The sequence below is a fragment of the Thunnus maccoyii genome, chromosome 6 (genome assembly GCF_910596095.1).
Source record: "Thunnus maccoyii chromosome 6, fThuMac1.1, whole genome shotgun sequence".
Taxonomy (NCBI): domain Eukaryota; kingdom Metazoa; phylum Chordata; class Actinopteri; order Scombriformes; family Scombridae; genus Thunnus; species Thunnus maccoyii.
The window spans coordinates 25,312,947-25,340,039 of record NC_056538.1 but is presented as its reverse complement, the minus strand read 5'-3'; the positions used below and the strand labels follow the sequence as shown (position 1 = coordinate 25,340,039).

Genomic DNA, 27,093 nt, shown 5'->3' with positions numbered 1-27,093 from the left:
CAGCCATAAAACCTCTTGAGTCCTTATACAAACAAACTCTCAAAACTTTGGACAAAAAGCCAGTGCATTTCCATCACTGTAGGATACTAGAGAAATATAATTAACTGAGCTTTGAAAATTTTAGATTATTCTCAAATTTCTGCCTAGTTTATAAAATTTTAAATGGTTTGGCCCCTACTCCACTATGTGACTTTGTGTACACTCACTCAGTGAGTTCTATTAGATCCTCCAGAATATCCTCTATACAAGATTGTACCATACCATTTCGTCGCACTGCATTTGGGCAGTCAGCTTTCTCTGTGAAAGCCACAACTCAGTGGAATGTCCTACCTGATGATATGAAGAGCTGCAGTTCCATCAATACAAAACCAAATTTAAAAATCTACTAAAAAACACTCAGCTCTGTAACCACTGAATCCAAAAGTTCATCTATGGTCTTCTCATTAATGCAAATAATCTTTCTTTTAATTTGACAAGTTTACATTATTAATTTCTAGTTGATATTGTCGGTGTATGTGATGTACTATTTTGTATAATGTGTTCTGTGTGTTTTTTGCTTTGTATCGTTTGTTATTGTGCTGTTATATGTTTTAATTGTAAGGGACTGCAGATGAAAATTAGTTTTAAGTTAAATCTGGTACAGTGCATCGTTTATGTTAAAAACTGTACACTGTCCAGATAAATAAATACAATACACTCCTCTCAGAACCGTGGATAGCGCTACTCGGACAGACGTGCCAAATACACTTGGGCCCTAATTTAACTGCACAAGTGCAATGACAAGTGCAGTGTAGTAGGTCTTAAGCTCACAGACTGTGTGGTCACTCCGTGCACACCTGCTATGTATGTGCAGCAGTGCAACATGCAAAAGGGATGGATGAAGGTGAATATAGATCAGTGGGTGTGGTGATTAACGCTCTCTCAGCCAGTCACATAGCTGTGAAACAGTTGCGCAATCATAGTAAACGTGATAACGACAGCTAAACAAACAGAAAGATTTTCTTTGGGAAATGTCTGGATGGTTCGAAGTGTTATGACATGAACACACATCACCATAAATCTGAAGCCAAAGACAGATGGAGTAGTTTTTTTTTCATCAGTCAGTTGGCCTAGTAAAAAATAAAGAAATTAATTTGGAGCCACTTATATGATTATATCAAACCGACCCTTTTTCAGCAATAATTTTAATGTATCTCACCTCATACACTAATGTAACATTAATTACTGCACTATGCGATAGTGCAACAGTGTTTGCACTGCAATATGTGTCAAGAATAAAATGAGACACTACTTTTGGTAAAAAGAAAGTTGGAAAAGAAGCTGTGGTGAGCCCTGGTAAACCGACGCTCCTTCATAAAAAGTAGAATATCGAGTTATAACCAACCAGTCTGCTGTGAGTAGAGGTGTGTGTGGTTATTCTGTCATAGCCTGGTGTCATTTTCAGGCAAATTCATGAAGGTAAACACAGTGAACAGCTGTGCGTAATGGCACTGCGCTCTTGTGCAACACTTCTCTAATCAGGCTGCAGATTTATCAACATATCATTCCTGCTGCTGTCAGATGCTGCAGAGATTTAATGAACTGAACGAGAATCTTTTCACTATAAACGACTGTGGACAACAGATATTGTAAGAATAATCTACATTCATTTATAGATCAATGGAGACTGATTTCCGTTTTTAACCATATCTTCTGTAGCAATTTTGGTTGGAGAGTGTTAAATTGAAACATCTTATGTATATTTCAAGCATAAATCTGTTATTGTAGCATGTTTGCAGCAAGTATTTAGTTTGCTCTTGTAAGTACAATCACCAAAGCAGTAGCGGATTGACATTATGCCAGAAACAGATGTGGTACTGAGATGTCTGTTTTCAGTGCAATGTTTATAATTCAACCAAAATACAACAACTGCCCTTGCGCTGCTTCATTTGAATGAACCTCCCACCTGTCTGCGCCTCCTCTCCCATCTGTGCACTGTGCGCTCTGCACTGGTCACAGAAATACCAATCAAAGCAAGTTCCAAGGTCAGGAAAATATCGAGTAGTCAGAGCACTGCTTGCACTGGTCATTGAGCCTCCATGATACTAGGGCCCTTAATGTCATCCTTGCAAGTCACTGTGTAATTTAACTCTTTGAAAGTAATCACAATATGCAATAACACAACATGCTGTCATCATAAAAATAGATAGGCTATACGTGCCTATCTATCTATCTATTTATCCATCTGTGCTATAGCAAGCATAGCCAATGACAATGTTTTTGTAGAGATGCAGTAGGGGCTGATAGTATAGATATAACAATAAAAGCAAAAAACAAGTTGTTTTCTGGTTTGGGTTTAATTTCTATTCCAACTGCTGCTTTGAAGACAAAAACGGGAAAAGCACATGGATTTCCGTTTTCTTTTTTTTTTTTTTTTTTTAATTTGTACGAAAAACAGAAAAACAAAATAACATATTGTTTGTTTATCCTTTCATGAAAGAAGTTGAACACAGCTTTGGATGGAGGTACACAGACCCCAAACGAAGGCGTACAGTGCCTCTCCTTCCTGTTAAAAAGATGGACAGTGTGTCCATCCAGTCAGCCATGTGCCTTGTCAATAGCACGTACCTACCTTTTCTGGTAGAAGTTAATGTTGTTGTGTTTTCTGCTTTTGTGGTTGTGGTTTCTGTTTTGCTGTTGTGATTTCCAATTTGTTGTTTTGTTTTCTCTTTTGCTAATTTGATTTGCAATTTGCTGTTGTGTTTTATTATTTGGTGTTGTTTTCCTATTTGTCATTGTGATTTGCACTTCAATGCCACCATAGTTTTTGGCTGATGCAACGAATTACATAGGTGACAAATCAAAGTACTTTATCACACGGATGCCTGAAATCCTCTAAAGCCAAAAACAGTCTAGCTCTTTGATTTGCAACATTTCTTACAACAACAAATAGAAATACTAAAGGGATACCAACTTCAATATAAACAAATAGAAAAATCTCTAATAGTAGGCAAATCTTTATCTACCTGTTATGTACTGTAGATAGTATTGTCATACTATCAACTGACAAAACACTGTGTTTTTTAAATCATCATAGTAGCCGTATTACAACAAAATATGAAAACAGAATATACCTGTAAAATAATGACAAAACATAGGCTCAACTTTATTTGATCTATTATTTACTTTGCATCAAACATAAGCATTTTGGTATGAAAACAATCATTTTTGATCCACAGAGTATTCTGTAATACACATAAATGTCTAATATTTTGTGTCAACCCAAACTGATGGAAAATTGATTGATTGTTGACAATTCAGTGAGTTAATATACATGTATGCATTCAAAGGGACTACCCCATTCTAATATGGCATCCACAATGACACATCGATGCAATGAGTAACAGTGCCCAGTGTGGTATCTACATGTATACATCTATGGTCTGATTGTAGCTGGACATTGTCATGGTGGAATGCAATTAAAGTTAATATTTCCCTGGATTTCACTGCACATATATAGAAATATGAGTATATGACGAATAAATCTTGGAATCTTGATGCAGTACATAATAATTTATGTGTTTTTATGTTTAATTAATTCTTAATTATACTTTTGTACAGTATAATCCATCTTTAGCTCCCTTGGTGCTCTGAAAGTTAAACACTTGACTCTCCAATCCACGTACGAACTTGACAGTTCCCTACAGTAATTGCTGGGGTCAGTTAGAGCTATACTAACAATGGAGTCATGGTCCAGAAAACGTTTGCAAACCCATATTAGGCTTCTTTCCTTTGTACTCTGGAAAAAAAATCAATAAATATATATGACATATACTGTATATATAAGACTATTTGTTTCACATAAATATAGAAAAGAGCTGTTCCATTGAATAAATAGTTATATATCAGATAGAAGATGCCTTCTTGAGAATGGGCTTGGTTTAAATTAAAACATGTTTTAAATGACAGGGTTAACATTGTGACAGATTTGGCAACATTTTATCACAAAGAGTCTTCACTAACAGAGGTGACTAATAACAAGAAAGGTAAAACATTGAATAATGCATTGGTTTATCAGTTACAAATAGCTGAGACCTGTTCTTTTTGTGGAACGGTCCTTTTGTTGAAGTGCTTCCTCAAGCTTTCTCTCATGTCTTTAGCTCTTAAGCAGTATATAAGTGGATTTATCATGGGGGGGCAAAGGCTATACAGCATGATAGTTACTATTCGCATATCAGCACTAAATTTAATGCCAACATTGCTGGCTAAATATACAAAACATCTTGGTGAATAATAGAGTGAGATTATTATCAACTGAGTACTACAAGTGGACAGAGATTTTAGGCGACCTTGCCAATTTGCTATCTTAAGTACTGCTATGATTATAGAGCAATATGAAAACAATATGAATGCCAGAGGCCCCAGTAGTACAACCATTGCAAACACAAAAGCAGGAAAGCCATAAGGGGCCCTGTCAGTGCATGCTAGCACTGTTATACCAATATGATCACAGTAGCAGTGATTGATTATGTTTGAGGCACAGTAAGGAAGAGGGTAGGCCCTAATAACTAACATTAAAGGGGCTGCATTAGCAATAACCCATGCAGTAATACTGATGATGCAGATAGTGGAGTTTTTAAAAACAAGTGGATATCTGAGAGGATGGCAGATAGCCAGATACCTATCTAAAGCCATAAGGAAGAGAATATAGGAATTCACTGAGCCAAGATAGTGAACAAAGTACATTTGGACAAAGCAAGCAGTGAATGAAATGGTCCCTGATTGAAACCAGTACTTACTGATGATCTTAGGTAAAGTGGTTGTGCTAAAGAGAATGTCACATGCACTCAGATTTAGAATGATATGATACATTGGTTTATGAAGGCTGCGGTCAGTTGCAAATAAAAAAAATATTGTTGCATTGCCTATCATAGTTAAGGAATAAACTAAGAACAATACAGCTGAGACAATGCCTTGGTACTTCGAATGAAGTCCAGGGAATCCGGTAAGGATAAATTCAGTCACAGTGCTCTGATTTTCTTCTGCCATGATGGAGCAGAAATTTCCTAAAAGAAAAATGGAGGCACTAAACACATTAGATAAATCATTTTAACATTGTCTCAAGCAAATAAACTATAGCAATGCTTGTATGCCATTTCTTATACTGATAGCCAATTGTCTTTGCACTATCAACCATTTTCTAGTAATCAATGTTATACATTAAAATAAAATACAAACGTGAGTAACTCATTAGAAGACTTTAGCTACCTGCCAGTATGTGGGACTCAACCGTTTACACTTACCTCTCTCAAACAATATGACAGTATACTCTGCTGATTCACATGTGGATTCACCTCTTAAAGTGACGTTTTACCATATGCCTTGTGATGAAGTAATGGTAGCCGTTCTTTTTTTATTCTCAGTGGATTACTCACATTTCTTCAATCGGTCTCTCTAGGCAACACTAATGGTAGGTTTCCATCAAGCAGAAACATATCCATCATTTACTCTGAAGATGAATAAAAATGACAGTAAACCAACTGGAGTCACTGATTGTGTATCATTGTGTAATTGAAACATTAGTAAAAGTATCGTTGTTTCTCATAAGTTTCTTATTCTATTCTTATTATTATGTTATGGAGTGTAAACCACATAGTAATTAACATGAAATCTGTGAATGGAAAAATGTATATACTTTTCATAGCAAGGAACACTCACCTCGTGATGGCTAATAGGAAAGAACTATTAATTCAATTATGCTAATGAATTATAAAGCCCGTAGGAGTAAACAACTGTCATTTAAGAAAATCCCAATGTGTATCTAAATTGACTCTGCAAAAAGAGAGTTAATATCCCTAGTGTTTAATGGTGGTCTCTCAGCACATAGCGTGTGTTTACGCAGAGTGGATGTCTTTACAGCACAACCCTCAAGATTACAAGGTTAAAATTGAAATATGGAGTCTGTTAGCTTTTCTTTTCTCTTTCTAAATTGTCAGACAATGCCTACCTGTGGTTTTTCTTATTATACCATAGGTATTAGCATAGTTATAGTCTTAGTGATATAATTGTGATGATAATAATAATAATAATAATAATAATAATAATAATAATAATAGTAGTAGTAGCAAAAATTATTATTGGTGTAAGCAGTACTGAACTGAAGCTCCAGATACACAAATGGTAAACCTACCATGAAAGAAGTTATATATGTATGTCTCACACTTAATTTAGTTTTATAACAAGTTACAAGAAATTAGTCAATGACAACAATCAGTTATCAATGGAAAAAAAATTAATCAAAAAAAAAAAAAAAAAAAAAAATTCAAATTCAAATCTTTCATAACATTTAAACAATAAGAACTCTATTTTTGTTGTGGAATAAACATGCAGTCGCAGGCAGTGCTTGCTTCTCTGAACAAATGTATTTTGGCCAGAGAGGCTTTAGGCCTCAAGTATGGTATGTATGCTTCTCTGTGTCTCTCTCTCCTCCTCCCTCTTTCTCTCTCAACCCAACTGGTCAAGGCAGATGGCCGCCCACTGGGCCCAGTTCTGCTCAAGGTTTCTACCTGTTAAAGGGGATTTTCCTTGCTGCTACTGCCAAGTGCATGTAAATTAAAGAGTACAGTCTGGACCTGCTCTATGTGAAAAGTGCCCTGAGATAACTTCGGTTGTGATTTGGTGCTATATAAATAAAACTGAATTGAATTGAATGTATTGCTGCCAGGCAATTTACAGGCTTTATTACAGGCTACACAGATAAACATATAATATTTTGGTTTCCAAAGTTTATGTTGTGTAAGATGTCAGTTGTCAAAAGTTGGTGTTCCCCAAAACACACAAAAAAGTGAAAATAATTTATTTAACAGATTTATGTGAAAAAGTGTTTGGCAAATGTAAAGGAAAATATGCCCTTCAGGGGAAAACAACATTACATAAGATTGTTTTGAGAGGAGAATTCACTGAGGTACAAGGATGCACACAGAGAGGCCTACACTCACACATGCTCACTTTAATCACACACTTGAGACCGTTATTGACATGAGAGACTAATTAGCTTCCTCTTGGGGCTCAATTGTATTGTTGCACAAACACATCACTCTGCCTCCAGGACAAAACATTTTGACACAACATCATTAATTGTGCATTATTTGCACATGTAACTTTGCAAGTCAGTTTAACAAAGTTGTTGACAATAAACTGGTGCTTACAAGAGGTTAGTTTTGAATCAGTTTTTGCTACATATTGGATGAGAAATCACACAAAAAATTGGATGACACAGTGGTCAATACTCAGAACCTAGAACTTTCTTTGTGTAGTTTGCAGATTCTCTGCTTGTCTGCATGGGTTTCCTCTGGGTGCTCTAGTTTCCTTGTTTAGTCCAAAGACATTTAGTTAAGGTCAACTGGAATTGCTAGATTGTCCATTAATATGAATGTGGTTGTCAATTAATATCAATGTTATCCCTGTGATAGACTGACCTGTCCAGGATGTACCCTGGCTCTTGCTCAAAGTGTGCTGGGAGACTCCAGCTCCCCTGATGCCAAACAGGATTAAAAAATAAGAAAAGTTAGAGAAAGGCATTGTTTATGCAAAGACAATTTGCTGGTTAAATAACCAATAAACACAGTCCTTCCTGATATAGGAAATTGCGGGTGACTGACACTCAACAATGTGCCAGTATAAACACACAAACACTCACATCAAAACACCCTCTGCAGCTGATTTGAGAACAACAGTTCAAGGTTTTCGTGACAAGTGATTCTCAGAAGTTGCTGTGGCATGCTCCAGCTGACTATTACAATCGAAAGGGACAGTATTCAATTATTTTATAAGGTGTGGTAGACAATAACCAAGTTTTAGGATATAAATGTTGAACTTGGCAAAGTCCACAGTGCTCTTATTTTTCCTCTTTCTTCTCTATATGATCGCGGCCAGGACAACAGACTATTACCAAGATGGATGGAAACATTTGAGGGAATAGATGTGATGGCTAGTTACGGCAATGGCTGCACTTTAATCAGCGGCTGAGTCAGGCATGAATGACTCTAGTGAGGGGCTTTGAGCGCCTCAAAGGCAATGTCCTCTTTTAATTCGATAACTTGCACATCACTGGTGGTCTCCGCCCAGAGACCACAGATGGAAATAAGCTTTTGACTATATCTGGTACAATAAATGTATTGTGCATGGTCCCTATTAAATAAACAATACATAAATGGAGCTGTCTCCTTTAACAAAATGAGGCACATTACCATTTAGCTGTGTAAGCCTGTAGCTCACTATCAACTAAACTTGTTTTGGCCTTTGTTCTTCCTTGCTTGAGCCCAAGGAATGGCCAGCCTTTCACTGATTCCTACACTCTGCCCATCCTAGCCCTGCTTGTTGTTTTCTTCTTGTATTCTGTGGAGCATTGATGACCTCTTTATTAGGGGATGTGCTCTGAGCTGCAACAGCTGGCTTGCTTTCTTCAGTGATGGGTATTAAAACATTGTTTTCAGTATGGTGGGGTAATTAATGGAAAAGTAACTGACACCAACATTATGGCCTTCTAATCAACCTCATTTTAATCATATGGAAATTTTCAATAAATTCATTCCTTCATACAGAATGTCCACCTGCAGTTCAAAGCAATGTATTTAACCTAATGTGTCCAGTGAAGAAAAAACTCAGACTCAAGTCAAGAGAAATGCAGCTGGGGAGAGGTGCAGATGAGAACAAGCTGGCACAGAAAAAAAGATGTTTTGTCAGTCATATGGTAACACTTTGGCTTCATTCAACACGATATAGGACAAAACTAAGCTTCTTGTGTGAGAATGTAATGCAAGTGTGCAGGAGAGACAGAGAAAGAGGTTGTGCTCAAGACAGGCAGGCAGGTATGCTGGATGTTAGCCATGAACTTGTGAAGGCTTGGCTAGTGAAGCCAAGTGCAGCACACAGAGACAAGAGGCAGTGAATAGTTGCATGGCAGTTTACTGCAGGGCTGGTAGCCGGGGGACTGGGGCAGGGGCTTGGGTAGGTAGCTGGAAACCTGGGGCAGAGTTTAGGGCAAGAAGCTGGGACCAATCAGGGCAGGGGAATGCAGAGGGGAGCCAGGCAGAGCAGGTTCCAGAAAGCAGGGAGCCGAGCTGAACCAAGGAAGGAGACCAACGAGGCAGGAGGACTGGGGATTGGGATTGGGATTGGGATTGGGATTGGGATTGGGATTGGGATTGGGGCTGGGGCTGAAGTTTTTTAGTAAACAGAGTCTACAATCTGGCAAAGTGGAGGAATCTGAACCGGGTATTTATAGCAGGGCTAATCATGATGGATGGCAGCTGGTAGCCTGACTCCTGCACACCTGTCTCTGATCCATCAATTACTTCTTGAGTTACTTCTGATCTTTTGGGAGAATGGTCCATCCCTGCTGAAGAGTTCCAGAGACTTGTAGAATCAATGCTAGGGCGCATTGAAGCTGTTCTGGTGGCACGTAGTGGCCCAACACCTTACTAAGACACAGTATTTTATTTGTATCTATATTTGTTGAGGCAGCAAAATTATTTGTATTTGTATTTTTATTTTAATAAAAGTGGAAAGAGACTTAAAAATCATGTTTTTGTTTTTATTACGCTTTTAATTTTAGAAAATTAAAGTGTTACAATAATTGTTAATGAATAAACCACCTTACAAAGGAGGTCCCCACACCGTGTCTCGAACTGGAGTTTCCCAGATCATAGATGACTGCGCTGACTACTGAGCTAAAACTTTACTCATTGCCTCATTGCAGACAGACCTCTACCCATAACACAGAGACAGCACATCATGTAACGTGTAGAGAAAAACTAAACTTCAAAGGCGATTCTCACTTTGCACCTTTCATTCATTGCCTATTTTTTGCAACCTAACTTTGTGGAAAGTAGAAGGGGCACAACAGGTTATGTAGAGTCCCTTGGGAGCACTTCACATGTGTTGGGAGCACTTCACATGTGTCAGTAGCTCAGCTTTATCTCTGGGGAACACCTCCAACTCCAGGAGCAATGTCCAAATTAGGAAATGTGCATCATGTAGCAGGTGGATGTGAATCCCCTCGTTGAGACCCGCTGATAGACGTAGCAGAGGAGAGAGACTGACATAGCGATGTAACTGACCTGCGTGCTGGTATTTGACATGTTTTGTTTTTCTTCCCGAAAGCAAATAATTTTTAAAATATTTGTATGAAACAAATATTCGTAAAAAAACCCCACTGTTTGTGCTTTGCAGAATAATGTATTTGCGTTCGGGCACATCCCTATTATCACCCATCTGTAAATATAATCATAATCCTGTCATAATCCAGGGTTTTCTGTTTATTTTTCATTACAAACAACTAAGAGTTCCACTGTGAGGACAGAGAATATTGTGCACAAGTGTATTTAATAAGGTATAGTTTGATTAATCATGACTCAGGTAAATGTGACAGTTAATCATGATATTGATTTTAGGTGATATCGTTCAGCCCTACTTTGCAATTAAATGACAGGCCTATTCGACTAGCAGTCCGTGGGCCGGATATGGCCCTTTTGATTTTTTCTATGGCCAGCAAGAGGGTGCCTGCAAATCAGGCTGGCATGGTAAAAATATTTTTATTTTCTTGTGTTTGTTTGTTCAACGGGACAAATAACTGTGGTTCACACTCCAACATAATGGGTGGCGGTAATGCGCCTTAACGCTGGTTGCCAACCACCATAAAATGGAAAAAAGAAGAAGTATCACACCCGCTCCATACCTGCCATTTGCTCACTTGGTCAAGTTGCGCCCTGGGCTGGCGGGCTACAGAGAAACTCACGTTAGCCAACAGCAAGCTTCAAAATGTCTCTGTCGAAGCTAAAGAGACGTAAAGTTGATTGTGAAAATCGTCAATTCCAAAGCGAATGGACTGACAAGTATTAATTCACTTTGCCAGCCACAGCAAGTAATAAACCGGTGTGTTTATTGTGCAACGAATGCATTGCTGTGATAAAAGAATATAACGTGAAGAGGCACTACAAGTCAAATCATGGCTCGTTTTCTGCCAGTTTTGCAGAGGGCTCGGAGGAACGGAGAAGAAAAGTACAAGGACTGCTAGCATCTTTTCAAGGGAGTAAATTGGCCCTTGGTAGCTTTTGCACAGAACAAGAGAGAGCCATGATAGCATCCCTGCGTGTAGCCTGGACACTAACCAGACAGAAGAGGCCTTTTACCGAGGTGGAAACCATCAGAAATCGCATGCTTGCTGTCATTGATGAAATGGTTGTTGATGAAAAAGTTAAGGAAAGTGTCACTTCAACCATTAAAAAAGTGCCTCTCTCGGACACATGAACTCTTCAAAGGATGTCACAAGGAAGCTTTTGGAAACCTTCAAAAAGCAGAGGTTATGTCTATCGCTGTCGACGATTTAACTGATTGGACCGATATCGCCCAGCTATGCATCTATGTCAGGTTTTTTGCCGGAGTGTGCTTTTGGGAAGAACTTCTGGGGCTTATTCTGTTGGAGGGACACACTACAGGTGAAGTGTTTTGTCAAAAGAATGTCTTGTTTTTTTATGAGCGTGAACTGGATTCACAAAAAGTTTGCCTGTTGGTTACTGATGGTGCTCCGGCTATGATTGGTAGAGTGCAAGGGCTGGTGGTGAGGCTATCAGCTATAGCCCGACATATACAGTTTTTACACTGTATCATGCATCAGTCTTTGCTGTGTGCAAAGCTCAGTGGTGATCTGAAAAACACCATGGACACTGTTATGAACATTGTGAATTTTAGTCGATCAACCTCCAGCCTGCAACATCGCTTTTTCCGTCAGCTACTTGCTGACACCTTTGCCGAACACACTGACTTACTTGTACATAACGACGTCAGATGGCTCAGCAAAGGAAAGGTTCTGGACCATTTCTGTCAACTCCGCCAGGAGATTGTGTCTTTCCTTCGCACGTGTAAACAACTTTGAATCTGGAAGTGCAGGGGCAGGAAAAATCTATTGCTGATTTGGTTGAGAGGCTTTGTGCCATCAAGACAAAGCTAACGATTTTCACAACAGACCTAATGGTAAAAAAATTGCTGCACTTCCCAGAACTCCATGCATTCATGAGCACCGCACCTGGGGCACACATAACGCCCACCATGACAGACCTCATGACAAAATTGACTGAGAACTTTAATGAGAGATTACAAGGCTTCAGCATTCCCATTGAGGTATTGAGGTATTGAGAGTATCTTTCAGATGGAATTGGTTGATGTGCGGTCCTCCTTTGCTTTAAAACAGCACTTGCAGTCAGAGGGTGCATTTCTAGACTTGTGAGTCTAGCTTTTTTCATATGAATGCCATCAAAACAAGGGCACTATGTTGTCCTCACCACAGTGTAGCAACTGCAGCTATACAACTAGCTAAACTCTTCTCTGCAAATGATTGACTTGAGGCATAGTGAGCTTTCTTTGCTGTTTACTGTTCCTCTTTTGTATCATACAGGGCAGAGTGAAAACTGTAACACAAAAATACAAAACAAATCCCCATTTTACTTTCCAAGATGTGCTTTCCTCCATGTAAATACATATAAATGAAATATTTTAATACAAACCAATCAAATTCTTTTTCATGTAAATAATATATCCTTTTTAACAATTATTTATATTCAACCATGAAATTATATACTTACGACATTGCCTCTGTGGCGTTTACAGCGTGAATTGCTTTGGATGAACACAAACACAGGAGAACTGATTCAGGTAGCTTCTTCACTACTAACAGGAAGTGAATTTTACACACGTGACTCCCTCAGCAGAGAAAACCCATTTCAAAATAAAACACATTTCAAAATAAAAGCATGTACAACTTAGGCCATAAAGGCAACACACTCCCCGCCTGACCTCCGTGAGGTCACCAACTAATTACCACATGAACTAAGCAGGTCTCTGAACATCATTTTTAGCAAGAAGTAAAACAACTTCTGAGACTGGTCGGAAGAACGTCTTTGAATGTCCTTGGTCTGTGGTCTTCAATTCCACCTTTCTCACTCTTCCATCACTTCCAGAGAAAGCCTTTGTGATTATAACCATTGGCCAGTTGTTGCGGGCAGCTTGACTGTCTTTGAGAAGAACGAGGTCTCCTTCTTGCAGGTTTGGGTGTGATTTGTTCCATTTCCTCCTGTGCTACAAAGTTGGCAAATACTCTCGACTCCAACGGCTCCAAAATTTATTGGCAAGAACTTGTACTCGTCTCCATTGCTTGGTGAGGAGGTCTTTGTCTATAAAGTCTCCTGGTGGAGGTGGGACTCCTACTTTCTGAGTCAAAAGCATTGATGGTGACAGAATGAATGGATCCTCAGGGTCATTTGAAACCGGGATTAGAGGCCTTGCGTTGATAATGGCGGTCACTTCTGCCATTAGCGTGCACAAAACATCATGGGTTAAGCGAGTGTGCTGTTCAAGAAACATTGAGTCCAGAATTCTTCTGGCCACGCCAATCAGACGTTCCCAAGACCCGCCCATATGCGAAGCATGTGGGGGGTTGAACTCCCATGAGCATCCTTGTTGGTTTAGGTACCTCTGCACAGTTGAGTCTGGTTGGTTTTTACTTATTCCAAGCTCCTTACATGCTCCCATGAAGTTTGTGCCACAATCGGACATGAGTTGTTTCGCGGGTCCTCTTATGGCAAAGAAACGCCTTAAAGCGTTGATACAGCTTGAGGTGTCCATTGAATCAATGACCTCGATGTGGACAGCTCGAGAGCTCATGCAACAGAACAGTATCGCCCACCGCTTGCTTTCAGCCTGTCCTCCCCTTGTGCGTCTAGTGGTGATGAGCCAGGGTCCAAAGACATCCAACCCCACGTACGTGAAAGGAGGGCAGGTCTGGAGACGCTGGGGTGGCAAATCAGCCATGTGTTGCTCCTGTATTCTTCCCCTAAGCTTACGGCATGTTACACATTTCTGTAAGACAGAGTTGATGAGCCTTTTTCCTCCCAGGAGCCATAATCCTGCTGCTCTGACAGCTCCCTCTGTCAGGTGACGACCTTGATGTTTAACTTGAGCATGATGGTGCCTGACAAGCAACAAAGAGACATGATCATCTTTTGGGAGGATTATTGGATTCTTCTCTCCAATTTCCAGGTTAGCATTTTTCAAACGACCTCCAAGACAGATAAGATTGTTCTGCAAGGTTGGACTGAGGCAACGAAGGCTGCTACTTAGAGGGACTGGCTTGTTCGATGTCAAGGCTTCAAATTCCTTTGGGAATGCTCTCTTCTGAACAGCTGAGATGATGACTTCCTCAGCTTGAGATAGTTCTTCTGGAGTACGAGGTAGATCACACTTATGCCATCCTTTACACTTGTCCCCGTGATTGGAAAGATTGTAAGACCTTGCAATGTGAATTAGGAGCGCTATAGCTCGAACAAGAGAGTTGAAACTGGAGAACCTTTGAAAGCGTTCTGTGCTGAGACCTTTCTCTTGGAGGTGTGTGGCATAGCTCCTCACTGGTGGACGGATATCCGGGTCCAACTCAGGTTTCACTAAGTCAAAGGACTGGACTGCTTCTGGTTCATTCGGAGGGTTAAGCAGGAAGTCAGGTCCTGTGAACCACATTGTCTGCGCCAGGAGTGAGGCAGGAACAGACCTCGATGCGTAGTCGGCAGGATTATCTTCTGTACGCACGTAGTGCCATTGATCAGGCTTAGTGGTTTGGCGAATGCGCTGTACTCTATTATGAACATAGACATAGAAGCGTCTAGATTCATTGAAGATGTAACCCAGAACCAGTTTGCTATCAGTGAAGAAATTCATGGAATCCAGCTTCAAATCCAATTCGTCACGAATTAAGTCTGCCATTTCCACAGCTAGGACTGCTGCACAAAGTTCCAGCCTTGGAATAGTTGGTTCTGACTGGGGTGCAAGTTTGGCCTTCCCCATGACGAATCCAACATGGGTTTCACCATCTTCTTGCACAGTTTTCAGGTATGCTACAGCACCAATGGCTGTGGTAGATGCATCAGAAAATACGCACAGCTCTACATGCACTGCCTTGGCGAGAGAAGCTGTGGTGTATGTACGTGGCACATGAAGGTGTCTCAGGTCCATAAGAGAGTTTTGCCACACCTGCCACTTACTGAGCTCATCTTCAGGTAAGGTTGTGTCCCAATCAGACAGCTCTGCTGTGAGTTCGCGGAGGAGGGCTCTTCCTTGGATTGTTACTGGGGCCAGAAACCCTAAGGGGTCAAAAACACTGTTCACTGTGGAGAGGACACCACGACGAGTAAACGGCTTGCTGTCATGGGCCACAGAGAAGGTGAATGTGTCACTCTTTATCTCCCATAGAAGACCCAGGCTGCGTTGAGTAAGGACTGCCTCTCCACAGAAATCCACATCCTCCATGATTGCAGCACAGTCTTCAGGTGGGAAAGCTTCCAAGACAGTTTGGCTATTAGACACAAACTTGTGAAGCCTGAGGTTCGATTCAGCAAGGGAAGTCTGTGTTCGGCGCAACAAGTCGATGGCTTCAGCATCAGTTGGCACAGAAAGAAGGCCATCATCCACATAGAAGTGGCGCTCCACAAAGTTGACGGTGTCAGTTCCATGTTCTTGTGCACCCTCTTTGATGGCTCTTCTAAGTCCATAGATAGCTACAGCAGGGGATGGGCTGTTGCCAAAAACATGAACCGTCATTCTGTAGTCTATGATCTCCTTTGTCATGTCATTATCCCTGTACCACAGGAATCTCAGGTAGTTCCTGTGGTCCTGTCGCACCAAGAAGCAGTGAAACATCTGTTGTATATCTGCCAGGATCGCAACCTTTTCCTTCCGGAACCTCATCAGAACTCCAAGGAGTGTATTGTTGAGATCGGGTCCTGTGAGGAGCACATCGTTGAGAGAAATACCTAAGTGTTTGGCACTTGAATCAAATACCACCCTAATTTGGCCTGGTTTTTGTGGGTGGAAAACCCCAAAGGTTGGCAAGTACCAACATTCTTCACTCTCTCCCAACGATGGTGCTACCTCTGCATGACCGTTCTCCAATATTTTTCCCATGAAGGCCATGTATTGCTGTTGCATCTCTGGTCTCTTATTTAGACTGCACTGGAGTGACGCAAATCGTTTGGCTGCTTGTTCCCGGTTGTTGGGTAGGCGTTGCCTTGGTTGCCTAAATGGGAGTGGGGCAACCCAACTATTAGACTCATCTCTGTAGACTTCTTTGCCCATCAGTTTCAAGAAGATGTCATCTTCAATTGAGGATGCCAGCTTGTTGTCACGTTCTGTGTGATTGAAGACAGTTTGTCCTAACGCCTCTTCTGCAGGTTTACTGACCTCTGACTTGCCATCACTTGCTGCTGTGCCATGATCAATCTTTTCTTTGATGTGCAAGAAGCTTGTGCAAGGTTGTAGGAGTGAGGGTCGACCATTCTCAAGCACAGTTGTTTTGAAGGTGTTGACAGTCTGCCTGTGTGCACTTCCCAAACACACTTCTCCAACTAGCACCCATCCCAGGTCTAGCCGTTGCGCAAAGGGGGCATTGTGGGGCCCGTTGACCTGTTCCCTGACCTTGTGCACTCTTATTACATCCCTGCCGAGCAACAGGAGGATCTCAGCAGTCGGGTCGATATCAGGAATGTGCTCTGCTACTTTCGCAAGATGAGGATGGTGTCGAGCTGCACTCGGAGTCGGGATTTCAGACCGATTGTCGAGTATATCATTGCACTCGATGAGTGGTGGGAGAGGGATTATAGCCCTTCCATCCAGCGACTCGATAATGAAGGCTTCAGCTCTACGCCCAGATGCTTCAACGGTGCCAGAACACGTCTTCAAATAGTAGGAATATGGTTCACACTCTACATTAAATAGCTCAAATAAACTGGACCGTGCCAATGACCTATTGCTTTGGTCATCCAAGATGACGTAAGCCTTAATGTGTTTGTCTGGTTGACCTTTGCGATATACTTTCGCCAGGCAAATCTTGGAGCATGATCGACCAATTTGTCCTGGCCCACAAACCTCAGTGCAGCTTGAGTTAACAACTGTGGTGGTAGTGCTGTTCTCTTCTCCCTCCCCGCCATTGTGTGGTGAAGTTGAAGAGGCCTTAACTTGAGATGCAGGTCCAGGATGCATGGCAGAGTCATGATAGGTGCTCTCACATTCCATACACTTAACTGCATTTTGACAGTCCTTAGCAAAGTGAGTGGTTGAGCTACAACACCTAAAGCAGATCCCTCTTTCTTTGAGAAAAGTCTTTCTTTCTTCCAGGTTCTTTGCTCTAAAAGCTTTGCACCGTTTAAGGGGATGTGGCTTGCTGTGTATTGGGCAGCTCTTATTTGGGTCACTTACACCTTTCACATTGCTTGCACGTGTGTGTGTAGAATCAACATCCGTCTTGTGAACCGAAATGGGGTTCCTTGTGCCTTTAAAGGGGGCCCTTTCGAACTTTGTGGGTGAGCTGCAAGCGCTTGGGATAGAAAAGCTGGGGTCGTTTCTCTTCCGTGCCTCATAACTTATGAACTGGCTGAAAAATTCAAAGGGTGGAAATTGTCCTTTATTTTCTTCCTTATGTTTTGAACCAGCTGAAATCCATCTTTCTTGAAGCCCATAGGGCAATTTTGCAACTATGGGTTCGATACCACGTGCAGTGTCCAAGTAGGAGAGAGCTGGGAGGTAACCGTCCTCCTTAGCACACTGTACTTCCATTAGCAAATCTGATAGTTCCCGTAGCTTCACGTGTTCTTTTGCTGAAACTCTTGGGAAATTGCCAAGTCGGTCGAAAAGAGACCTTTCGATCATTTCAGGTGCTGCATAACATTCCTGGAGGCGATCCCAGGCCTTCTTAAGTGCTGTGACTGGGTTTGTTATGTGTACTGACCGTATACGCTTCACATGATTGCTGGATTCTCTACCGAGCCATTTTATCATCAAGTCCAACTCCTCAGTAGGTGTGAGGCCTAGCCCTTGTGTGACATTGGTGTATGAAGACTGCCAAGCACGATAGTGTTCAGGCTTATCATCAAACTGATATAAACTTGAATTCACCAGGTCACGCCGAGCCAAGTACTGCGCCAGGTGTGCAGTTGTGGGTGCACTGTAGGAAGCTGTAGGCATGGACTTTGGATAGAAGGGCTGTGCTGACTTGTTCAGGTTGGACTGACACTCTTTTGAATCACTCTGTTGGTCAGGTGCTCTGTGCGAAGCCTGATTTTCCATTTTGACTGCTGGCGGGACATACACATAGTCAAAAATGTCAGGGTGGCTAGTGACATTAGCATATGATGTTTCATTTGGAAATGCAGGGGTCCGATGTTCTGGATTAAAGGGATTGCGAGGGCTAAATAATGTCTCATTTGCTGGGGGTGACTTTTTGGTGAGTGAGCTTTAATGGCTACTTGATCTGGGAAGTCAGTTAAAGGACAGCTTTTATGTGATTGTGGGTCAAAGTGAGAGGTAATGTAGTCACTTGTCCGCTCCATTTTGTCTTCCTCTGATGGGCCTACCTCATCTAGCACCAACGGATATGCCTGGGCATCTGCTAATTCCCACACAGCTGCTTCAGCCTCTGCTGCTGCTGCTTCTCGGCGTATAGCAAGTTCTTCAAGCTCAGCATCCCTCTTTACTTTCTCAAAGTGATATGCAGCATCTTTGTCAGCCTTTATCTTCTGATATTCAGCTTCTCTGTCAGCTATCTCTTTCTTCTGCTCAGCCTCCTTAGCTGCTCTTTCTATCTTAGCTTTAGCTTCTTGTTCAGCAAATGCAAGGCGTGCTTTAGCTGCTTCTGCTTTGGCACGTGCACGTATTAATGAACCACTTGACGATGCAGATGACCGTGAACTCCTGCTAACCACTGAAATCTTGTCATTTTGTTTCCCATCCATCTTACCACGATGTACAACACCAGCCTTTAAATGTCTTTTCACTATGTTGTCCTCACCACAGTGTAGCAACTGCAGCTATACAACTAGCTAAACTCTTCTCTGCAAATGATTGACTTGAGGCATAGTGAGCTTTCTTTGCTGTTTACTGTTCCTCTTTTGTATCATACAGGGCAGAGTGAAAACTGTAACACAAAAATACAAAACAAATCCCCATTTTACTTTCCAACATGTGCTTTCCTCCATGTAAATACATATAAATGAAATATTTTAATACAAACCAATCAAATTCTTTTTCATGTAAATAATATATCCTTTTTAACAATTATTTATATTCAACCATGAAATTATATACTTACGACATTGCCTCTGTGGCGTTTACAGCGTGAATTGCTTTGGATGAACACAAACACAGGAGAACTGATTCAGCTAGCTTCTTCACTACTAACAGGAAGTGAATTGTACACACGTGACTCCCTCAGCAGAGAAAACCCATTTCAAAATAAAAAACATTTCAAAATAAAAGCATGTACAACTTAGGCCATAAAGGCAACACAGGCACGTTGTTCGATGACCAATGAGAAGTTACATGAGTGTAACTTATGACCCAAACTATGTTGAAATAGCAAAATACAGGCAGTGTAATTTCTCTCACTGACTCAAACAGGCTCAAAATGATAGAAGTCTGATTTGTATGGTAGTTGTGTAGTAGTAAATCACCTGATTGAGGCATGTAATGCTCTTTTAGTGAAAATGCAAAGACTACAGATCTGTTTTATGATGATTCAAACAGGCCTACTTATTGTTAGTCTGGATACTGTTTTACTGTTTTCATCCTTAACAAATATGGATATGGACCTGCTATAAGCACCATATGTCTGCTTGGAATTGTTTTTGATAGTATCATGAACAGGCCCATTTATTATTAGTATGATGGCTACTGTTTTATTATGTTCATCTTGCATTTAGCATTTATGGATATGGACCTGTTTTAAAAGCTCCTGTATGCTTGGAAGTGTTGTTGAGGATATTACAAACAGGCCTACTTACTGTTTTACTACATTCATCTTGTTTTCTACATTTGTGGATATGGACCTGTCAGAAAAACACCTCATGTCTCCTTTGGTTTTTAGATGTTACTTTTTGCACTTCTGTTTCAAGCCTTGTAACCATAACTTTCCAACTTTTTGTATGGACTCGCTGCTGTCTGGAATTGATTGTAATGATACAATTAAAGTGAAAGAAAAGGGATGCACATGACTAGTTTATTCCACGTACTAATATATCTATTAACATTATACTGTAAATTATTTGTAGCCATTGATTGACAAAGTATTCTGTGTGGCCCACGGACCCCTATGATTTTCCTATTTGGCCCACTTGCTACTGAAGTTGAATAGCCCAGATCTAGGACATAGAATTTCAGATGTTGATAATAAGAATAAACTAACTAGTTAGTAGCTGACATCAGTATCCAGCGTGATTGGACAATGGGACTGTCCAATGAAAACCTACTGTTCAATTGAGCCTTAAAACCTTAAATCCTAGAAGCTGTTTGGTAAACTCGATTGTTGGTTTTAGAGAGAGCTGTGTGATTGAGCTCAGGTGGAGTTACATTTTTCAAATCTGACTACAACTGGCTGTTTATGATATATATTGAATGATCTTTTGCTTTAAGAAGAGTATTTTCATCATTTTTGCTATTTTGTCATCTTGATATTTTGTTGAATATGCCTTTACAGAATGCTTCAATCAAAGTAACAGAATTTATTATAAGTGGTTTTGACAAAACTGAAAAGCCTTTTGTGGTTGGTGTGGTTATATTAATTACCTATGTTCTTGCTATATTAGCCAATATAATGAACATCTTCTTCATCATAAATGACAAGCAATTACACAAACCAATGTATCTTCTGATTTGCAACCTTGCTGTTGTTGATATACTGTACACCTCCAGTGCCAGTCCAACAATGATTGGAGTTCTAGTTGCTGGTGTTAAAACCATATCCTATGTGCCATGCTTCATTGGAATGTTTGCTTTCCACTTGGGAGGGATAATGGAGATGTTTGCTTTATCGATTATGGCATTTGATCGATTGATTGCTATTAGTTGTCCATTTAAGTACCACAGTTATTTAACAAATGTGCGCACTCTTGTCATTACATATATCCTGTGGATTGTTGCCTGTGGTATTATGTCCGGTATATCAGCAACTCTGCTACCTCTCCCTCACTGCTACTCAAAGCTGAAGTACAGTTTCTGTGAATATGCTGCCATAATGCGAACTACATGTGTTGATCCCACACCCTACTTCAATCTGGTTACCATCATAATGTTTTTTCTTATATTTTTCACTTTTGCATTTATTTGCCTGTCATACATTTTGATCATATTTTTTGTCAAATTATCATCAAATAATAACAAAAGGAAAATGGGCAGCACTTGTTTGAGTCACTTGGTTGTAGTAACGTGTTATTACTGTCCAGTATTTATTCTCATTGTTTTGACCAGGATGGGTGTGGTATTAACTCTTGAGGCTCGCCATGGCTTAATGATCGGGAAAATCCTTGGTCCATGTCTTGTAAATCCATTTATGTACTGTCTTAGGACAAAAGAAATTAGATGTAAGATCTTTGGGATTTTCAGAAACAGTTGATACATCTCTGTGGATCCTCATGAATTTTCATTGTTAATACTTTATTATAGAAGATGAATCCTTTAATAGTCTAAGTGTTATGATAAAATGATGGCCATGTATTTACTGAACTGCAAATCCTGTTCAGGGTTGTAATGGACAGAAACTTATCCCAACAAACATTGGGTGAGAGGCAGTCTCCATCCCTGACAGGTCTGCAATCTATTGACAAACACAGTCACACTCACATGTTCAAATGCTAGCAATTTAGACTTTCTATTTAACCAAACCTGCATGTCTTTTGACTGTGAGAGGAAACCCACACACAGCCAAGGAAAAACATGCAAATTCTCACAACTTCACTGCACCACTTGATGGAATGTATTATGAAGCAAACATGCTGTATATCATAAACTTTGTTTTTTTGGCTGCTTTTCAGTATACCAAATGCATACTGTATTTACTAGCATTACTTATTGTCTGTTACTATGTCTATGTCAATAAACTGTATGTTGCTGTAGGTGTTCGCAAATTTTCCTCAAACTTTTAAAAAAGTAATCGTGGTAAAAAGAACTGATGACTTAAGGACGTTGAGGTTCATTCATAATTCAAAACCTTTAAATTCAAAATTCATCAAATTTAGGGTGGTTTAAGTTGTGTGCTTGTGCTTATCATCTAAATTCCCACATTTGGCAAAATATTTTTCTGAACCAGAGACATAAAGTGGAACTCCCCATTTGCTGTGTCTAACTAGAAGAAGTTGCCTGAGGTCGAAAGGATTTTCATCGGCTCTAATCCTTGAAATATGGCCAATACTAAGAATTGTGAAGTCTGTGTCAGCACTGATCAAGGCATCTCTTGATTGATCTATATCATCTATAGTATATAAAGTCATATTCAGTTTGATCCTTTTTTCACTTAAACCTTTTGCTTATATGGTTGTTTTTCAATCTTCTACTTCAGTCTTTATGGAAAACATGCAAAAGCGCTTCCTGCATTTGCTTCATTAATGTATATACAGTACATAATTTAGGCTTTATTACCCTTATATTAGGATTTTACTTTGTGGAACATTTGCAGGATTTGCTTGCATATTTGTTTGAGGTCTTAAAGCCACGTGTTAGCATTACTTTATAAGAACTTTATTTCTGGAATGGGGTCTTTTGGTCTAAGCATGTTAGCCAATATCAGTACCCCACAATAAGAAAAGTGGCCTTGCTAATACTGACAATGTTTGGATCCACTTATACTTGTGAGTCTAGCTTTTTTCATATGAATGCCATCAAAACAAGGGCACGTTGTTCGATGACCAATGAGAAGTTACATGAGTGTCTCAGGATTGCCCTTACTGCTTATGACCCAAACTATGTTGAAATAGCAAAATCAAGGCAGTGTAATTTCTCTCACTGACTCAAACAGGCTCAAAATGATAGAAGTCTGATTTGTATGGTAGTTGTGTAGTAGTAAATCACCTGATTGAGGCATGTAATGCTCTTTTAGTGAAAATGCAAAGACTACGGATCTGTTTTATGATGATTCAGACAGGCCTACTTATTGTTAGTCTGGATACTGTTTTACTGTTTTCATCCTTAACAAATATGGATATGGACCTGCTATAAGCACCATATGTCTGCTTGGAATTGTTTTTGATAGTATCATGAACAGGCCCATTTATTATTAGTATGATGGCTACTGTTTTATTATGTTCATCTTGCATTTAGCATTTATGGATATGGACCTGTTTTAAAAGCTCCTGTATGCTTGGAAGTGTTGTTGAGGATATTACAAACAGGCCTACTTACTGTTAGTCTGATGGATACTGTTTTACTACATTCATCTTGTTTTCTACATTTGTGGATATGGACCTGTCAGAAAAACACCTCATGTCTCCTTGGGTTTTTAGATGTTACTTTTTGCACTTCTGTTTCAAGCCTTGTAACCATAACTTTCCAACTTTTTGTATGGACTCGCTGCTGTCTGGAATTGATTGTAATGATACAATTAAAGTGAAAGAAAAGGGATACACATGACTAGTTTATTCCACGTACTAATATATCTATTAACATTATACTGTAAATTATTTGTAGCCATTGATTGACAAAGTATTCTGTGTGGCCCACGGACCCCTATGATTTTCCTATTTGGCCCACTTGCTACTGAAGTTGAATAGCCCAGATCTAGGACATAGAATTTCAGATGTTGATAATAAGAATAAACTAACTAGTTAGTAGCTGACATCAGTATCCAGCGTGATTGGACAATGGGACTGTCCAATGAAAACCTACTGTTCAGTTGAGCCTTAAAACCTTAAATCCTAGAAGCTGTTTGGTAAACTCGATTCTTGGTTTTAGAGAAAGCTGTGTGATTGAGCTCAGGTAGAGTTACATTTTTCAGATCTGACTACAACTGGCTGTTTATGATATATATTGAATGATCTTTTGCTTAAAGAAGAGTATTTTCATCATTTTTGCTATTTTGTCATCTTGATATTTTGTTGAATATGTCTTTACAGAATGCTTCAATCAAAGTAACAGAATTTATCATAGGTGGTTTTGACAAAACTAAAAAGCCTTTTGTGGTTGGTGTGGTTATATTAATTACCTATGTTCTTGCTATATTAGCCAATATGATGAACATCCTCTTCATCATAAATGACAAGCGATTACACAAACCAATGTATCTTCTGATTTGCAACCTTGCTGTTGTTGATATACTGTACACCTCCAGTAGCAGTCCAACAATGATTGGAGTTCTAGTTGCTGGTGTTAATACCATATCCTATGTGCCATGCTTCATTGAAATGTTTGCTTTCCATGTGGGAGGGATAATGGAGATGTTTGCTTTATCGATTATGGCATTTGATCGACTGATTGCTATTAGTTGTCCATTTAAGTACCACAGTTATTTAACAAATGTGCGCACTCTTGTCATTACATATATCCTGTGGATTGTTGCCTGTGGTTTTGTATCCATTCTGCCAGCAACTTTGCTACCTCTCCCTCACTGCTACTCAAAGCTGAAGTACAGTTTCTGTGAATATGCTGCCGTAATGCGAACTACATGTGTTGATCCCACACCCTACTTCAATCTGGTTACCATCATAATGTTTTTTCTTATATTTTTCACTTTCGCATTTATTTGCCTGTCATACATTTTGATCATATTTTTTGTCCAATTATCATCAAATAATAACAAAAGGAAAATGGGCAGCACTTGTTTGAGTCACTTGGTTGTAGTAACATGTTATTACTGTCCAGTATTTATTCTCATTGTTTTGACCAGGATGGGTGTGGTATTAACTCTTGAGGCTCGCCATGGCTTAATGATCGGGAAAATCCTTGGTCCATGTCTTGTAAATCCATTTGTGTACTGTTTTAGGACAAAAGAAATTAGATGTAAGATCTTTGGGATTTTCAGAAACAGTTGATACATCTCAGTGGATCCTCATGATTTTTCATTGTTAATACTTTATTATAGAAGATGCGTCCTTTAATAGTCTAAGTGTTATGATAAAATGATGGCCATGTATTTTCTGAACTGCAAATCCTGTTCAGGGTTGTAATGGACAGAAGCTTATCCCAACAAACATTGGGTGAGAAGCAGTCTACATCCCGGACAGGTCTGAAATCTGTTGACAAACACAGTCACACTCATATATTCACTTGCTAGCAATTTAGACTTTCTATTTAACCAAACCTGCATGTCTTTTGACTGTGAGAGGAAACCCACACACAGCCAAGGAAAAACATGCAAATTCTCACAACTTCACTGCGCCACTTGATGGAATGAATTATGAAGCAAACATGCTGTATATCATAAACTTTGTTTTTTTGGCTGCTTTTCAGTATACCAAATGCATACTGTATTTACCAGCATTACTTATTGTCTGTTACTATGTCTATGTCAATAAACTGTATGTTGCTGCAGGTGTTCGCAAATTTTCCTCAAACTTTTAAAAAAGTAATCGTGGTAAAAAGAACTGATGACTTAAGGACGTTGAGGTTCGTTTATAATTCAAAACTTTTAAATTCAAAATTCATCAAATTTAGGGTGGTTTAAGTTGTGTGCTTGTGCTTATCATCTAAATTCCCACATTTGGCAAAATATTTTTCTGAACCAGAGACATAAAGTGGAACTCCCCATTTGCTGTGTCTAACTAGAAGAAGTTGCCTGGGGTCCAAAGGATTTTCACCGGCTCTAATCCTTGAAATATGGCCAATACTAAGAATTGTGAAGTTTGTGTCAGCACTGATCAAGGCATCTCTTGATTGATCCATATCATCTATAGTATATAAAGTCATATTCAGTTTGATCCTTTTTTCACTTAAATCTTTTGCTTATATGGTTGTTTTTCAATCTTCTACTTCAGTCTTTGTGGAAAACATGCAAAAGCGCCTCCTGCATTTGCTTCATTAATGTATATACAGTACATAATTTAGGCTTTATTACCCTTATATTAGGATTTTACTTTGTGGAACATTTGCAGGATTTGTTTGCATATTTGTTTGAGGTCTTAAAGCCATGTGTTAGCATTACTTTATAAGAACTTTATTTCTGGGATGGGGTCTGGAAAACTGGTGGTTTTTGAAAGACAGTGTTTATTGCACAGGCCAGCTTCAAGCTATTTGACAAGAACTTAACTAGATACCTGTTTTGTCTCACAGGCTGAATTGTCCATTCTCTTATTAGTTTCATTGTGCAAATGGCTACAAATTACTGTCATCATCACCTTGAATCTGCTATATTAAAAAAAGTGACCCCAAAGATGACACAACAATGTACAAGTGTGGCTGACAGTAAACTATGTACATACTATAAACATTATCAAGTAATATACAGTAGAGAAGTGAGAACAGGATTATCGTTGAATGGGTGTGTAACCCTCTATAAAAATAATAACAAATTTGTTTTATACATATACTGCATGGTAATTCAATTTTTGCTATGTGTGAGCAATGCTCTGGTTTTGTTGACCAGGACACAAAGTAATGATGACAGTGTCCATTAGCTGCATAAACATCTGATGATTTGCGTGTTGCTGGGCTGAATTTCTGGGTCACACCATCAGTCAGGTTAACAACCTCATTCTAGGTGTTGAGTCTGCCGCAGGACGGGTGATGTCACTTGCCACAGTAGGCTCACGTCATGTGTGGTTGGGACTCGCCGCCCTACAGAGGATGGACAGAGAGGTCCTCCTGGGAGCCACCGTAACGCCGGACGGTCTTTTTGGATTCTTCTCCTCTGTCACTCAGTGCTTCAATAGGCTCAAAGAAGAGAAGGCACAGTTGAGCCATCATCTGCCACTCGCCCCTTCTTCGAATCAGAGAGGAAACAATATGCGACACCGCAACGTGACGGCAAGGAGGAGAGTGCGCAGGCAGGCTAGAGCACCAGCAGCCTCCACTGCTTCAGCCACCTCCAACACCACCTCGACGGAGTCACTGCAGCCCCGGCCCATGCTGCAGTGAGGAGTGCAGACAGACCTCCGCTGAAACTGAGTTATGCTCGAGGGAGGGAGCATCACATCGGTGTGGGCCACACATCCTGGATGTGCCAGCGGAGTTCACCGCCCCCTCCTACCCCTGTTCAAGTTCATGTTCTGTGTGTGTTTGTGCGCATCATGCTAAAAATGCTGATCACACTACATTTGT

The 27,093-nt window shown here is 40.0% G+C and overlaps 3 protein-coding genes and 1 long non-coding RNA gene across 4 annotated transcripts; 1 reads left to right on the top strand and 3 right to left on the bottom strand.

Moving 5' to 3' along the window:
- Positions 1-4,053: 4,053 nt before the first annotated feature.
- Positions 4,054-5,028, bottom strand: LOC121899002 (olfactory receptor 2AT4-like). Its single transcript, XM_042414548.1, has one exon. The coding sequence runs from the start codon at positions 5,026-5,028 to the stop codon at positions 4,054-4,056; it is 975 nt and encodes a 324-aa protein (XP_042270482.1).
- A 7,361-nt stretch (positions 5,029-12,389) lies between these two features.
- On the bottom strand, positions 12,390-18,281 carry LOC121899187. Its single transcript, XM_042414836.1, has 2 exons — positions 12,621-18,281; positions 12,390-12,446 (listed from the first exon to the last, which is right to left on the bottom strand). Exon 1 carries the CDS (start codon positions 18,142-18,144, stop codon positions 13,114-13,116), a length of 5,031 nt encoding a protein of 1,676 aa, XP_042270770.1. The 5' UTR covers positions 18,145-18,281; the 3' UTR covers positions 12,390-12,446; positions 12,621-13,113.
- A 653-nt stretch (positions 18,282-18,934) lies between these two features.
- LOC121899188 lies at positions 18,935-20,325 on the bottom strand. Its single transcript, XR_006096643.1, has 2 exons — positions 19,166-20,325; positions 18,935-18,991 (listed from the first exon to the last, which is right to left on the bottom strand). It is a non-coding gene; the product is annotated as an uncharacterized LOC121899188 (long non-coding RNA).
- A 3,617-nt stretch (positions 20,326-23,942) lies between these two features.
- On the top strand, positions 23,943-26,910 carry LOC121899001 (olfactory receptor 52I2-like). The gene is made up of 3 exons (XM_042414547.1): positions 23,943-24,257; positions 24,459-24,698; positions 26,617-26,910. The coding sequence occupies exons 1-3, from the start codon at positions 23,943-23,945 to the stop codon at positions 26,908-26,910; spliced, it is 849 nt and encodes a 282-aa protein (XP_042270481.1).
- Positions 26,911-27,093: the final 183 nt, after the last annotated feature.

Coding starts and splice junctions, on each gene's coding strand:
- LOC121899002 (XM_042414548.1), bottom strand. CDS start 5,028: ATGGCAGAAGAAAATCAGAGCACTGTGACTGAATTTATCCTTACCGGA.
- LOC121899187 (XM_042414836.1), bottom strand. CDS start 18,144: ATGGAAAATCAGGCTTCGCACAGAGCACCTGACCAACAGAGTGATTCA.
- LOC121899001 (XM_042414547.1), top strand. CDS start 23,943: ATGTCTTTACAGAATGCTTCAATCAAAGTAACAGAATTTATCATAGGT. Junction 24,258..24,458: donor TTGAAATGTTTGCTTTCCAT/GTGGGAGGGATA, acceptor TGCTACTCAAAG/CTGAAGTACAGTTTCTGTGA. Junction 24,699..26,616: donor TAACATGTTATTACTGTCCA/GTATTTATTCTC, acceptor GCCGCCCTACAG/AGGATGGACAGAGAGGTCCT.